The following is a 15,121-nucleotide window of genomic DNA, read 5'->3' as shown; positions in this document are numbered from 1 at the left end:
CTTTTTGTGAGGTGGTCTGCCACCCTACTGCTCATCTACATGTACACTCAGAACTAAAAGATCCGTCACTTGCACCCTGTTCTCTTCACAGATGAGAGCAGGGTCACACTGACTATATTTGACGGGTGTTGAGTCAGGTGAACGTTAATCATCTAACATGACCAGTTCAGTGATGGTCTGGAGGCCCATTCAAAGCTCGACCTGCGAACCACTTGTACTCAGAGTGCTCTTAGGTATTTGGGATGAAATCCTCAGACCCACAACTGCTGCTGGTGTAGTGGGCACAGTGTGTAGGCAGTTGTTGCTGGCTATAGTAGATTTATTGTGAGGTCTCAAGTAACCACTTATTTGAAATAAAGTGGACAAACCTGCTTTGTGAAAACTTTATTTCAGGCTGAGATTATCACATGCAAACACCACTCTATCCACAGGCAGAGAGGGTGAGAAAGCCTTAGTACATTTCAGTAGAAAGGTAAACTATTGCATTTTTTTCTTTAATTAAAACATAATAGCGCTGGGAAGATCAGTGCTAATGCAGATGCCATACTTTGTAAATATGGCATCATATTACACACAGATGCAATTAAAATATTGCATTTTTGTTTGGACTGTACAGCTATTGTATACAATTTATATGGAGCTCGCTGCTCTGCAAACAATTCACGATTACTATCATCCCAATGAAATTCTTCACACATTAAAATGAAACAACACAGAAAACAAAAATGCATAAACGACACAGACGGTGACAAACATTATGCATTAGATATCGGATATCAGATTGGAAGATTTCTGCTAATCCATGGCTCACTAAGTAGTACAATTAGTCTGAATTTGGTCCAGAAATGCAAGGGTTATGCTACAATAAGAGAATGTAAGAAATCATAATGCCTACAGTACAAAATACCTTGTAATGCTGAGGCACTTCTTCTATTTAGAAACTGAAGTACAAAACAATCTGAAGTGATGTGCAGACTGATATGTAGCAAAACCGTTGATGAAAACATCCTGAACCTGGTCTGACCTACACACAAACATTCACTTCAACAGAAATCTCACTTTTACAGCTGAAAGCTGGCCAGCAACGTCTTCATTGCAACTGTTGCTAAAAGCAATAAATATTAACTTAGAATTAAAAAGAATCTCACATTTCAGTACATTAATACATTTATTCCTCATTTCTACAGTAATTACAATATTTTACTATAGCAGCATTACCTGGGCAACTAATGAAAGGGAATTGGGGACATTTCTAGTAACATCAAATGAAACCTTAAGCTGAAAACGCCGATTTGTGTGCAATAATATCTCAGTTACGGAAAGAATTGAGAAGCTACTCTACAGCTGGACTCAGACCATTTCTTACAGAGAAAAAAAATCCAATACAGTAGATTCATCTTGAAACAGTTGGATAATCACAGACAGCAAGCCCATACTTTCATCTTCCTTTGTGACTCCACATCCACGCTGCAACGCGCCTGAGAGACTGCTTCCTCGCTCTCGTTAGTTTTAGGGGCTTTCTTTATAGTGCAAGAGCTAATTACTGGGCCATGGGTCTAAGCAGGGGAAGAGTTACAGCCATTAGCAACCCATCCATAATATTTTGGGGATTTGTTATTGTCGTGCCCACGGTGATTTAAGGTGTCACTGGGTTCAGTTGATTCGTCTTTTGGAGAAAAAGAAAAAGGAAAAAAGGAAATTAGTTAATACCAGAAATACCTGAAAAGTGTGAGACACTTTACGAAAGCAAAGACTCTTTTTTTTTTTAAACCTTCTTAAAGTCAGACAATCTTTTAAGCACTTTATAGCAAAACCACTATAGCCAAAGAAATGGAGTGAACCTCATATGAGTCAATACGATTTTAGTAAGATTAAAAAACAAACCAAAAAACTTCCACTCACTCATCCTTATTGTTAACGACCGAGGAAAAGTCTGTTAAGTGCAGGTTGTGAATTTTCACCTAATTTTGGACTATGTGTGTTGTCCATATATTTCTTACCTTCTCCTCCTCTGCAAGTATAGGCGGATAAGCCACTGTACCACAAATGGCCATATAAGAGCAAAGGCCAAACTGGTTGGTGAAATGTCAAAAGGCCACCAGGACGGTTTCTAGGAGGACAAAAAATTGCTATTACAAATGAGACTTGTTAACTTCTAATAATGAACACATGGTTTAAATTAATTGAATCAGCTGGAAATTCAGTAGATTGTTTTCAAAAATTTAATGAAGACTGCAACTGTTTACCTGACTCCTATTATTCACTGGGGGAGATGCATAAGTAGGAGACAGAGCCACTGATCTTGCCTGCCAAAAGAAAGAGTTCATAATCTGTCATTATGGGTACATTTAAAAAGAAAGAACTTATATTTATTTTATTAGTGATTTATTAAGCAATTCATTTAACCTTTATGAGATTTAATTTAAGAAACTATTTTATTGAGCTAGTCTGTTTTTTTATATTTGTTTGCTGTCAAAGTGATTTCCCAGCTTTTGGGATAACTGAAGTATATCTTATCTTAAATTTCTAAAGCCACATAGAAATCTATATATTATATATTTTTGATATTGGTTTTTTTTGCAAAAATTTTACTTCCTTTTTGTAAATGTTATTAAGCGGAGCAGTTAGCGGATTCCAACAAGCTAACTTTTAAATGAATGTCTTTTGCAAACTCCTTCTGGGTAAACAGTAAGCATCAACAGAAGCTGAAGGTTCTTTGTGTCCAAGGTCTGGACCGTGGCTAAAAAAATATATATTTATTTGCTTTATACACACAGAACTCATCCTGTGCTACATCCTGAATATGATACAAACTTCTGTTTGTTTTCTTAGAGTCATCTCTCCCAGTAACTGTTATTTCAGCTGCTTTTCCACTTTGTCTACAAATCTGCAACATCTCTTTCTCAGAAACCATTTCTTGTGAGTTACTGGCCTTATCCACTTGCAAGTAGCCTTTAATTCCTTATTATTCCATGTCCTTTTCCACTGGCACCAAAAGATGGTGACAGGTTAACCTGCAGTTTTGGATGAAAAGTGTCTGTCAGGCCATGTTAACTTTTTAATATTAGAGTAAATCAAAATATGGGACATTATCTAAATGTGTGAGACAGGATGGAAATGAATGATATTCAGTCCCACCTGAAGTGGGATACCTAATCGTCCTAATGAATTCAATACAGCAAAATATGGCCAGATGCATTTCATCTACCTCACATCAACGGCGAATTACAAATGACTGATTAACTGAACATGTCTGTTTTTGGACTGTGGGAGGAAGCAGCAATACAAAGAGGAAACCCGCGGAGGCACACGGAGATCCTGCAAACTCCACACAACAAGTGCTAACCACTGCACTGCTGTTTTATGTCAATAGCCTTATTAAGACAAAGTTCTTGGTTCTTGAAACAAAGACCAGTTCTTATATATTATTTATATAAAAAAAATCCATGTAGTTTAGCATAATTCACCACTACGTGCATCATGAATTCAGCTCTTCAAACTGTTGCCTTTCACTTGTTTTATTTATGACACTATGACCACCTGTGTTTCCCTTCTCTTTCCTAATGTCACTGTGTATAAAGTGTAACCACTGCTGTTTGAACTGCAGCCAATTTTGGACAGGAGACTCTTGCACAATCCCAGCTTCCTGTTAAAATGAAATACACATAAAAATAAACCTGTAGCATTATGATAAGAAAGCACCTACTGTATAGAGAGGTTACTTAGTTAGCTTCAAGTTTTGTTTACTTTGTCTTCTTCAATATTTTACAGTAAGTTATTATCCTGTCACTAGCCAGCTGTCCAGTCCTGTAGCTGATGCTACTTTATTTAATATATCACTGAAGATAATTAAAATTGCCTAAACATTATAAAATGAGTAGTACAATCAAATTCCATTGCCAGCTCATTTTACTCACCATAGATAGCTTAACATTGCTGTCAGCCTTGCAGTCTAAACCGCAGAAAGCCACCACGAGTAGTTTAATCATTTGCTGTATAGTTCTAAGTTTACATATAGTGTAATTATGACAGGAAATTTTGATTTAGATTTAGTCGTAGTTTTTTGACTAAAATGTCATAAGATTATGTGTGTGTGTGTGATTATTGTCGCTTAAATCTAAAGCTGATTTAGTTAAATAAAACAAAAAGTTGTAAAAGTTTGCCGTGTTTTTACAGAGGAGAGCTTCACATGACTTACAAAGTTTTTTTCCTGACATCAAATGTGAAATGTGTCCGTATGCCTAGTCGAGTCAAATATGCATGTCTGTCCTTACTGCACTAGATTAATTTTCAAAGAATTATTATTTTTAAATAAATTGTAAATAAATATAAATGATGAATAAAATAAAAATAATACTGACATTTTTAAAAAAGGCAAAAAATAAAAAAAGAGAAGGCGAGCTTACTCTTTTCTTTTTTTTTTTTCTACACAACTTACTTAGCTCTGATTGGCTGTCACCTCGCCAGACTATTTTCATCTCATTGTTATGCGCTGACAAAAGTGTATGTGCACTTTATCATAGTTTTCTCTTTATGCATTGATTTTTATTTAGCCATTACCTTGTTTACATCAGGAAAAAATAAATAAATAAATAAAAGGTTGTTATTTTACTGATCAACGATCAATGACATTGACACAGCTATGTTTATATTTAAAAAAAATAGTGTTATACTTAACTTGCTTATAAAGACCAGAAAGTATTCACACAGAGTGGAAAGATGTAGATAACACTTGATGTTATCTATTATTTTTTCTTAGTTAAGCCTCAAAGAAGCCACATTGTATTTTTTGTTTCGAGTCACTTTCATTGGAATATCATCAGACCTGGCTTGCAGTTAGAGCCTCCAGTGTGTGCAGTCTCTCCAGGACGCTCTGCATGTCCTCCTGCAGTCTGGCCAGCGCCACGACGATCTGCTCATTCAGGTTCGCTCCAGGTGTTCCTGCACCTCCCCAGTGGCCCCCGTCTCCATCTCCAGCACTGTGCATGGGCATCTGAGATCCAGGGCGAAGGCCTGGAGACCTGGAGCCTAAAAATAGAACGGAATTTGAATAACTGACACATGCTCGGGTGTCAGCGCATACAATGGAAGGACAGTCTTTGTGACACTGAAAAACAAAAGCCACACAGAGCTGCCGGCTCCACAGAATCATGCTGTCATCCTTGTGATTGCATTTCATAACATTTAAATGTGAGTGTAAAACCCTGTGAATGCAGCCTTACCCCTTCCTCTTCTGACTGAAGAGCCACCAGGCACAGTCACATTCAGCCTCTGTGACATTGCTCCACCTGCCTCTCCATCTTCTCCTCCACATCTGACAACCTGCAATGGACCCTGTACATCCTCCTGAGTCTCCCGTCTCTCCTCCAGAGGCGGCTGGAGGTGGTTCTCTTCTTCATCCAAATCATCCAGAGAGCGGTTATGCTCCGAGTTCTTCAGAAAAACAACAAGATGAGTAAAAAACAGTTCAGTGGGCTAAACCCAGCTGATATTTCTGTGATGTTTAAGTTTTTACTTGCCTCTTCCTGTCCGAACTGGTCCACAGAGTCACAGTACACCTCGCTGTCTGAGTCGCTGGTCAGGTGACTGGGTGCAGACGCAGCTACACTTGGATCTAATGTCATTACAAAGAGGGCAAAAGGGCACACAAAACTCAAGACTTGTTCTCCATTATGATGACTAGTCTGCACTGTAATTACCAGAGTGACAAAGAGGAAGTTCACTGAATTAGGGGCTTTTTTCTCAGTTTCTACAGAACCATTAATTTTCTCCATTAAGCCTGTCCCAGGAGCAGCGGATGTGTTAAGTGTTGAGATTCAATGTGTGCTGCAGCTCTGGGAATGAAGCTTAGCAGATTATCTGATCACATGGTGCTCAGACAGCTTGAGTGTTGGTGAGTCCTCAATGACTGTTTTGGACCGCTGTAGGGATGTACTGTGGGCTGAAACAGAGCCCTATGTTGGAATATCGGTTTTCCTACCTGGATTGTGTCCGTTGAGCAGAGGCTCGCCAAGTGAACCCTCCTGGGACTTGTCGCTGTTCAGAGCAGCTCTGGAATGACTGCCATTGGTCAGATGGGTGGCCCCGTTAGCGACTTTACCGTTTGACAGCGGAGCTTTTTGTCTCCTAGCTAAAGTTTTCTTCTTTGGTTGTGATGGTCCAGATTTTTTGTCTGTGGAAAAAATATAGAAGATAGAGGAAATCTGCATCTAACATGTAATAATGTCATTTCAGATATTCATACTCAAAAGGAGCAACTTTGTTACCTTTTCTGACCTCCCTTGTCACCATTTCTTCTTCTTCTTCCTCCTCCTCCTCTTCATCCTCCTCATCGTCATCTTCCTCCTCCTCCTCCTCCTCATCATCATCATCATCCTGCAGCGCATCTTCCTCTGACCTCACTTCCTTCTGTTTAAGCCTTGCAGGCCGTGTCTCCAGAGTGCCGTTCATTTCCATGTTTCTAACAATGCTCTTTGCGACACTTTTTGATGCCATTGAATTCATCATTGTGCCAAACCCTACAGACACACACACACACACACACACAAACAGAAAGAATTTTATAAGCTCACGAATACTTGCTTAAGATGTTAACATATTAAAATGAAATGTGTCCATTTTTGATTGTAAGGGGAACCTTAACTGTGGTAAGCTACAAGCAAGCTTTCTATGACTGCTAATAAGGACTCAAAGCATCTGAGCTACAACACCAGACAGGAAGTAAAGTATATCAACAGACCCGTGTGTTTACACAGTAATGTACTTGCCTTCCAGTTGCCTAGCAAACTGAGTCAAACGGGCTGAGCGTATAACAAGAGGCAAAAAAAGAGGTTAAACTCCACATCACAAAGTAAAACGTGTGGGCAATCCACCTGGCGAGGAAACACCAACCTGTGCTCAGGTCTGATATCTGCGCGATCTTTTTCTTTTCGTCCACCAGCTCGTAGAACGGGCCGAGGACCTTTAACAGCTCCTCCACCTCGTCAGTCATGGGCATCCCCTCTAGGATCTGAAAACCAAATCCAGAGCGAGCACAATGAGAATATTATCCCACAGTCACAAACAACCAGGAAGTGCTTTAAATTCAAAGTACCGGAATTGCGGCATAAATTATTTGGTGTAACAGGGTTATTCCTGATTCAGATGACTGTAAAGGCAATGTATCTGTGTTACTCTTCACATGGCTTGCGTCATTTGATTACACACAAGGACATGAAACACGGACAGGTTAAAAAGGTGCTTCAAGAGGTGGGAGATGGACGGCAAACGTACCAGTTTCATTTCATCAACATAAGATGCCATTGCTTCTTCTTTGGACATTTCTCCCAGAGAATTCCAGGCATCCCTATCACAATAAATACATAAATAAAATAAATAAAAGCAAGCGAAAGAAGAAAACATGCACTGTTATATAATTTTATAAGGTGGAACACACAGAAGAGAATGTCATGTGTCAGCAAAAGTGTGTTTGAAGGCCTTTGTGCCAGCTCCAGTTTTCAGCTGAGTCAATATGGAAAGACTATTTGAGGACACAAACTAATTTACTAACTTTGGATCACAGTCTGACAGACACTTAAACATTCATTAAAAACTGTACCTACCCATGAAACGTGTTCATTTAGCCTTTATTTAACCACGAAAATATCATGTTTAAGATTAAAAATAACTTTTTCAAGGGTGTCCTGGGCAGAACAGGCAGCGGTGCAATCAGCAGCTGCGTAGAAACCAGGCCAAAAACAGGCCAGGAGAGTTCAAGCAACTGCCGCAAAGTCCTTTAAAATTCATTTATGAGACCAGATGCTTAACAGGTACAAACAAATTGACCTTTTTGGTATTAATCAAGTTATCTGAATCTAAACATTTAAATGACTACAGAAGGAATAAGTCTTGAGACCAAAAACAGTAACATCCCGCACTTCTTTTGACCAACCTAGTAGATCAAAAACTGCCTTGCAAATAAGAATATAGCTATATCTGAGTCTACAGAAGGACAAAGCAGATCATGGTGAGCAAGAGCTTCAAGGTTTGTGATCAAACTCAATGCTTAATGACAGAAAGTATCCAGCGTGTGTAAGGACTGAGAAAACACACAGGTACAAGCCCCTCCTTGAGAGAAACTGTCCAGCTTTGTGGGTAAGAGGTAACTGATATATTTTAATGAGTCCAGAGATCACCTGACACAGCCTGAGCTTAACAGAGTGAGATTTTCATTTCTGAATATCACAAGCTGTCTTGATGTGATCGTCAGAGAATAATAAAATATGATAAAACATTACAGCAACAGGGTTTGTGTCTGGGGGACTAGTCTTAAAAGTACACTGATCCACATAGATTTAAAACAAGGAGCGTGGGGAAGTGCATGCATCTTCCTGTTACACCATTAGTGCAGGAGAAATAGAGTAGAATAGACTTTATTACACACATCGAGGGAAAATTGTCTTTGGTTCACCAAGCCATAAACAAATCAAACAAATCATAGCAACACAGCATCTCATTATTTAGTATACTGATTGCTCTTGGCACAAATTATTCCTTTTATACCCTGAAATCAAATTTTTTTCCCCATAGAATTGAGTTCTGAAGGAATCCTAAGCGCACAACCACCACCGCCCCCTAACTTACCATTTCGCCTTTCCAACTACATCCCAGAAGCCAGGTCGGGGTATGCTGCATGGTCCCACAGTGGCCTGTTTATAGTAGCTGTAGAACTTGAGCATCATGTCATTGGAGGGCTGAAAGGGACCTGAGGAAAAGAAAACTCTCATCACATAAAAAAGCCTTACCTACCACGTGCAGAGTTGTGGCTGATTTCTATTTCTTTCAAATCTGTGATGGCTTGGGGACAAAGTGGATTATTTAAAGCGCACAAGCTGCTGCACCGCACCTGCCCGGGGGTAGCTGAGCTGGTTGAACTGGCCTGTGTGTGTATATATGTGTGTCTGTGTGTGAGAGAGAAAGAGAGCTTCGAGTGAGGTGTTCACTCACCATTCGGGGGTAAACTCTTGATCACCTTCACGGCGGCATCAAACCTCATCTGGGTCAGGCGCCCTTCATCTTCCACGCGGACGCTCTCCACCTCCATCGTGTCACTCGCAGACAGCACAACAACAACACCTGCAAGCAGTAAACAAACTCACGACAACTGCAAAAACAAAAACAAAACGTTAAAAGCGTTTGTTTATAGCATTTATGCTAGCTCGGAGCAGCAGTTTGGTTTGTTTTCGTCTGCAAACGAGCAGACTTTTGCGACGCTAATGCGACCAGCTATACTTGAAAGTTAACTGTCTACAATATGTTACGACCACCAGTAGGAGGAGGCTGAGCCAGTTGGATATCTAGGACACAACGTTTAACGTGTGGCACAGCTTTAGCGACACTGTCGTTCCCGCTAAACGGTATCTACGCTGACACACTTTCGAGAAAGAAACCGCTTAAAACCGTCGTTACTTACCGTTAAAATCACGGGCCTATCTGTTTGTCAGAAGGCGACTTGTCATTAGCCCTTGACCAGACGCCATGAACAGCACACACTGTGGGAATTGTAGTCTTATTGTTGTATATCGACGGCGCCTACAAACTCCACAATCCTCTGCGTCCACATGAAGAAAACAAACAAAACAAACTGTGAAAATATGGTTTGGATATAAAAACAACATATTAAAGTCAAACGAGTGAGAAAGCTGATGAGAAGTGAAATATATAATGTTATTTCGCTCTTATGGCTGAAAACACAAACTCATGTCGCGACAGTTCGACACGCAAAACTACATATCCCAACATGCTCTAGACAGATCCATGTTTTTTTCTTTCCCCCTCCCTCTTCGTTGGAAAACTGATAGGTCGATAGCAGAAAAAAGCTAGAGCTCTCACTTTGTCCTTAAATCCTTTATCTTATCTGTCTGAAACACACCTTCTTCCCTAAAGCTGCGACACTGAACGCGATCCTACAATAACTGCATGCAATATTCTTCTACCTAATTCCTCGTCCACACCTCGCGACATACATTCTGATGTAAAGTGGACTTACATTACACATACACATTACATATACATACCCTGCTAATATATATTCCCACATCTGTATAGGTATGTATCTTTCTGTATCCGTGGTTCAGTATGAACTCAGGGCTAGAGGTATGCTTAAAACATATATAAAATAAATATTTTCTTCAAATCAAATCAAAATTCTTTATATTTTGCTTTCAAGTAGCCAGATGTTCTTGTATTATTATTTTTAAGTGCTCTTGAGCAAAAGTTCCCCAGGCTTTCTGAATTCTTTCTAAGTTTTTCTTTGGGTATGGGCTGCTGAGGATTTTTTTTCCTGTTCATTAAACCCCTTATAAAACTGACCTGTGCATCATTTAAGCATAAGAAAAGAAGCCCAACTCAAGAGAGGACCCACTGTTGTATCTATGCATAAATGTTTGTGCACTTTATGTTCAATATATGTATTTTTGTTGTGCCTGAAATTTTTGTTGTGCCTGAAATGAACAAATACCGGTAAATGAATGAATGAAATGAAAATGAATGAATAACAGACAAACCGGTAAAGAACCAATTTTAAAATTTAAATAGTGTCTTTAGGCACTTGTTTTAGTTTTAGTCTCACCTAAAAAATCCCAAAGATAACACAGTTTGACAGGCATAAATAGAATTTTTGAACCAAAAACCTGAAAACTCAGCACAATGTGCAGTGCACCCTTAAAAATTGAGGAAACTGGACAAGTGGAGGACAAAAGAAGAGGTGCTAGGCCTAAAAAGCGATCAACAGCAGATAAACAGTGTCTGGAAGTCTTGTCCTTAAAAAAAAAGAAAGAAGATAAAACCCCGAAAGAGACTGGACTCATCAAAAAGACATTCAAAAGAAGACAATCAAGCGTATTATAATTGTACAAACTGGTTCTGTCTTTCATGCTATATTTCGCATGTATGTTTGCTCATGTTTCAATAACATGTTTGACATTTTCCAGGAAAAATATCTAGAAATGAAGGCTGGGTCAAAACTTTGCTCAGTACTGTCACAACAATGAATTTAAAATGTCTAAAAATGTTCTATTAATTTTAAAAATGTAGCATTTTCTCTGTTTTTATAAAAATGTTGCCATTTAGAATATTGTAGAATATACTGCAGTAAGATAACGTTTTATTCTGCACCATTTCCTTCAAAAAATAAAATAATAACTCACCTAAAATTACTTTCTTTATTCCAAAATTACCATTTTCATCCAAAGTGAATTAAAATTTCTAAGTAAAACTGGTCAAATACATATATTCACTGTAAATTATCAATTTGGCTTTTTTTTTCTACAAATGTTTTCCTAATCAAATACTCTCAAATACACTTGTTTCTCCTGTTCCTTGTGCTGAATTAAAATGAAATAAAATCGAGAGTAAAATGTTCGTACACAATATTGCGGATGTAGTGATCCTCCTCATTAGTACACACGATCTTCGCTTTGACGTTACGCCAAAGCGAGGGCAGGCAGGAATCCCACAATAGCAGGCAAAGGGTTTTTTTTTTTTTTTTTTTGAGGCAGAGCTGGGCTGGTGGCTGTTTCAATCAAAGGAAAGGCAGAGAGGGAAGGGAGGCTCTGCGGAGAGATGTTAAGATGGCAGAGCTACAAATGTTGTTAGAGGAAGAGATTCCGGCCGGTAAAAGAGCGCTCGTGGAGAGTTACCAAAACCTGACGAGAGTAGCAGACTACTGCGAGAACAATTATGTCCAGGTAAGTGAGTGAGCCACAGGGTTGTTGTATCTGTGGTCCGCCTTTTGTCGCGGAAAGCTCCGGGCTGAATGGTTGTTGGGACAGGAAACGTGGATAAAGAAGTGGACTGGCTCGTCAAATGATCCCTAAAAGCTCGGAGCTGTGATAACACTTTACCCACGGGGCTTTTACGGCCGTGGGACGTTTTAAAGAGCCCCCGTCTGCCCCGCACCATTGATCACATTCATTCCGTTTACACAGAGGGTGTGTCTACTTTTTCTTTTTTAACAAAAAAATTAGTAGTACACTGGCTCGCTTCTAAACTGCCTCCACTGTCACTGCTGATAAGGAAGGCCCGTGTGTTTTTTTTGTTTTTTTTAAAGGCAGGCCATTGATTATGTTACACCCTATCCTAAAAAATAGTTTTATTTCGAGGACAAAGTTACACCAGTTTCGTTGCTTTAGTAGTGAGTTGGGTTTACGTGCGTTAAAGTGAAAACCACAGTATAACTACAAGTCCACATGAACGTAGCAGCCCTTTACATTCCTTAAGGTCAATAAACTCACCATTTAATACCACAAAAACAGTTTAAGCCCCCCACTGGGATACTTCAGGGACGTTAAAGTGATGCTATACTGTCTACATTATGGACTTGCGAGCACTTAGTGCAAATGCTCTGATGTTTATTGTTGCTGCATTACTTCTAAACTGTTAAATGTACTGTAAAATCATAGAATGTGCAGAAAGCAGCTTGTTCAGGATAATATAGTTGGCTTGGAGCTGGGTTGTGAAGCAGAGAAGACTATAAAGTCCTGGTTAGTTGGTCAATAAAGGTTGGCAGTATTGATTTTTTTGAAATCCCTCATTCAGATTAGTCATGCTTTAATTTCTGCTAGGTTTCTTTTTCATAACAAGGCAGCTAATTTACTGTAACCTAATACAGGGAGTATTACTGTGTCTGCGTGCTGTTTTTCTAGAATAAATGTGGGCCAGGATGTGATGTGACGTGATTACCATGCTGCAACTTCATTACAAAGTCTAATAACCACCAATGGCTTTGCTTTTTTTAGGGCACTAGCAAATGTGGTGAGCTGCTGCTAAAAAAGACAGAGCACCAATGTGACAGGCAAACATTTGCAGTGAAAAGAGAGCCCACATTTTTTTTTTTCTCAGCAGGAAGACAACCCACCCATATCAGCTAAAGAGGGTGTGTCCTCTCCAGCTGTACTCCCCAAGGACTCCCTGTAATTTTGTTTTCTTCCTTGTCCTCGCAAGATTAGGCAACTTTGCCCTGCGGCAGGGTGCCTGAGCAAATGCTGCAGGGCAAAGCTTTGACCACTTTGTCTCATTTTTGAGGCCGTCAAGCAGCTTTTCTTGCCACTTTTGCCATAAAGTTGAGAGTTTTCGTTTTCTTTCTGTTTCCTGTGAAAAGCAGTGCTGTGGAACTAAACGTGGGAATTTCCTTGTTATGGGATTTTCTGTGCTACAGCCAGTTGTAGAACGAGAGGTCTCAATGTGATTTCCCACAGTGAAGCAATACTGACAAACTTTAAAATTAAAGTAGTCACTTAAATCATAGTTTGTCTGCTGTAAGTTCATTTTTATCAGCATGCCTCGTTTTAAACGCTCGCACTCAGATCTTGTGGTCGAGATGGGTTTGCTTTTTTGTGTTGAGCTCTGAAGTTATTTAAGCTGGTGCGACACAGATAAATTTATATCTGTATGTAGAAAAAGAAACTCGACGATCAGCTGATTCTCATATAAGCAAGTGTTTGGCAACTGTGGGGAGGAAGAACTCCCTTTTAACAGGAAGCCTTAGGCTCATGAAGAGGGCACAACTGGTAGAGGGGTTAGGAGAAACTATTTAAAACTTTTTAATCGTAACAATATTGTTTACTAATTTTCAGTTTTTGCCCCTTCCTTCCTTCCTTCCTTCCTTCCTTCCTTCCTTCCTTCCTTCCTTCCTTCCTTTATTTATTCTTTTCCGTCGTTTTTGCTGCCTTAAATGAATTGCTCAGTTTGTTTGTGCTTTGTCCAAAGTGACTTGCAGTTAGTGCATTTGGCGACTAGAACCAGGCCGGTTTCATCAGATTTCATCACATTAAAACTAGTAAAATAGGCTTTTCTTCTTCTACTTTCTCAAAAATTACTTGTAGATTGAGCTTGATAACGCATGCTTTTTTTTTTTTTTTGCCGTGTAGATCTTTAGAAGATGCTCCCGAAATGGTGTCATAGGACTCAACCCCCTCCAAACTAATGAGCTGAAAACTCGCAAGAACATCTCAGCAGCTGCCTTCTGATGTCTTTATGTGTGCGTGGCTGTACATAAAAGGTGCAGCAGGAGTGGATGATGCTGACGGGCCGCAGCTCAGTATTTGATGTAAATTTAGTTCAGACTTTAACTAAACTGTACAAAAAGTTCTGCGGCGTGCGTCTGATCCTGCCTCTGTATTTTAGTCGAGCACCTTGTTTGAAGCGCTGACGTCAAAAAAAAAAAGAGGGATTTTTAAGCTTTTCAGCACACGTCGCCAGCTCTCTGTGAAGCGAGTGCACTTTTCATAAGCCCTTTCTGTCTGCTGCAGACACTCTCTCCCGCTCTCTGTGTCTGATAGAAACGCACACACTCGAAAACACGCGCATATCAACATGCCTCAGCTTGACTCGGCCCGTCCTTTCTGCACTCCTCCTTCACATTTCCATCCCTGCTTCTTTCTCTCTGTGCTTGTGTCATCGGGACTTTGGGGTTATGCGGACTATAGTGCAGCTCAGCGGGCTGAAGCAGATGGTGAGAGCTCTGTTTAACCAAGGACAGATCTCTGCCCCACTTTTCCAACTTGATAGTGACTTTTGTTGGTCTGAGAGCGCGTTTCGAGCTGTGCGTGCGTGGCATATGACACACTGACGGGTCAGAGTTATGCTTCCTGTTTGCCCTGCTGACTCTGAAGACCGACTCCCTGGAAATGCCTTTTCTGTGTGTCAGGAAGTGCCTCTAAAAACAAGACAAGATTCGCATTAACATACCTCAGTTCAGTTTATTCTGATTGATCTTTTGATTAGAAAGATTGGAATATTTAGCTGTTTTCAAAACCCTTTTTCATTCATGCAAATCAGAGCCATGTTTGTGTAACCTCTGCGACAAGGACGCGTCTACCGTATGCAAAGTGGGCCACCTGGCCATGTTGGCTAGAGGACGCACTGAGAGGGTTGTCAGCACAGTAATGACACAATTCAGGCTTTAATAGTCATGCTTAGGCTGTATTTGTTATCTATAGAGCTCAGGAAACAACATCATAAAAATGAATTAGTCAGCTGAGTTATTTTTCAAGCAACAAAAGCCAAACATGCTCTGATTTCATCTTTTCAGATAAATGTATTTAGGAATTTCTAATAAAGGTTATTAAAAAGAAGCTAAAAA

General features: G+C 39.8%; 2 protein-coding genes across 13 annotated transcripts in view; one reads left to right on the top strand and one right to left on the bottom strand.

Annotated features, from left to right (window-relative positions):
- Nucleotides 1–369: 369 nt before the first annotated feature.
- acbd5a (acyl-CoA binding domain containing 5a) lies at nucleotides 370–9,622 on the bottom strand. Of its 4 annotated transcripts, none has more exons than XM_042224898.1 (14): nucleotides 9,450–9,613; nucleotides 8,986–9,115; nucleotides 8,623–8,743; nucleotides 7,273–7,345; nucleotides 6,892–7,009; nucleotides 6,768–6,800; nucleotides 6,267–6,518; nucleotides 5,981–6,172; nucleotides 5,520–5,614; nucleotides 5,223–5,433; nucleotides 4,826–5,028; nucleotides 2,247–2,306; nucleotides 2,001–2,110; nucleotides 370–1,666 (listed from the first exon to the last, which is right to left on the bottom strand). In XM_042224898.1, the coding sequence occupies exons 2-14, from the start codon at nucleotides 9,080–9,082 to the stop codon at nucleotides 1,654–1,656; spliced, it is 1,578 nt and encodes a 525-aa protein (XP_042080832.1). In that variant the 5' UTR covers nucleotides 9,083–9,115; nucleotides 9,450–9,613; the 3' UTR covers nucleotides 370–1,653. The 4 variants fall into 4 exon arrangements, with proteins under 4 accessions (XP_042080832.1, XP_042080833.1, XP_005932159.1 ...); XM_042224899.1 differs by having other exon boundaries at nucleotides 8,986–9,142; nucleotides 9,452–9,613; XM_005932097.3 differs by lacking the exon at nucleotides 6,768–6,800 and having other exon boundaries at nucleotides 8,986–9,114; nucleotides 9,452–9,605.
- A 1,893-nt stretch (nucleotides 9,623–11,515) lies between these two features.
- The window catches only part of abi1a (abl-interactor 1a), a 50,171-nt gene continuing 46,565 nt past the window's right edge, over nucleotides 11,516–15,121 (top strand). For 7 of the 9 annotated variants that reach the window (XM_005932110.3, XM_005932103.3, XM_005932109.3 and 4 more), the window contains exon 1: nucleotides 11,516–11,726. In XM_005932110.3, the coding sequence (XP_005932172.1) occupies nucleotides 11,610–11,726 (117 nt within the window). In that variant the 5' untranslated portion in view covers nucleotides 11,516–11,609. The remainder of the gene's footprint in view (nucleotides 11,727–15,121) is intronic. The other 2 variants (XM_005932107.3, XM_005932106.3) reach the window with 1 other exon arrangement.

This window comes from Haplochromis burtoni, unplaced genomic scaffold (assembly GCF_018398535.1).
Source record: "Haplochromis burtoni strain Fernald_Lab_line unplaced genomic scaffold, NCSU_Asbu1 Contig_155, whole genome shotgun sequence".
Taxonomy (NCBI): domain Eukaryota; kingdom Metazoa; phylum Chordata; class Actinopteri; order Cichliformes; family Cichlidae; genus Haplochromis; species Haplochromis burtoni.
The sequence above is the reverse complement of the archived record's forward strand: the minus strand, read 5'-3'. Positions and strand labels throughout refer to the sequence as shown.

Bases quoted from the DNA above. Each gene is read 5' to 3' on its own strand.
- acbd5a (XM_042224898.1), bottom strand. From the start codon at position 9,082: ATGGAGGTGGAGAGCGTCCGCGTGGAAGATGAAGGGCGCCTGACCCAG. The intron at 6,173-6,266 runs GTAACAAAGTTG...TTTTTTCCACAG, and splicing joins GACAAGGGAGGTCAGAAAAG to ACAAAAAATCTGGACCATCA. The intron at 5,434-5,519 runs GCAAGTAAAAAC...GTTTTTCTGAAG, and splicing joins ACCAGTTCGGACAGGAAGAG to AACTCGGAGCATAACCGCTC.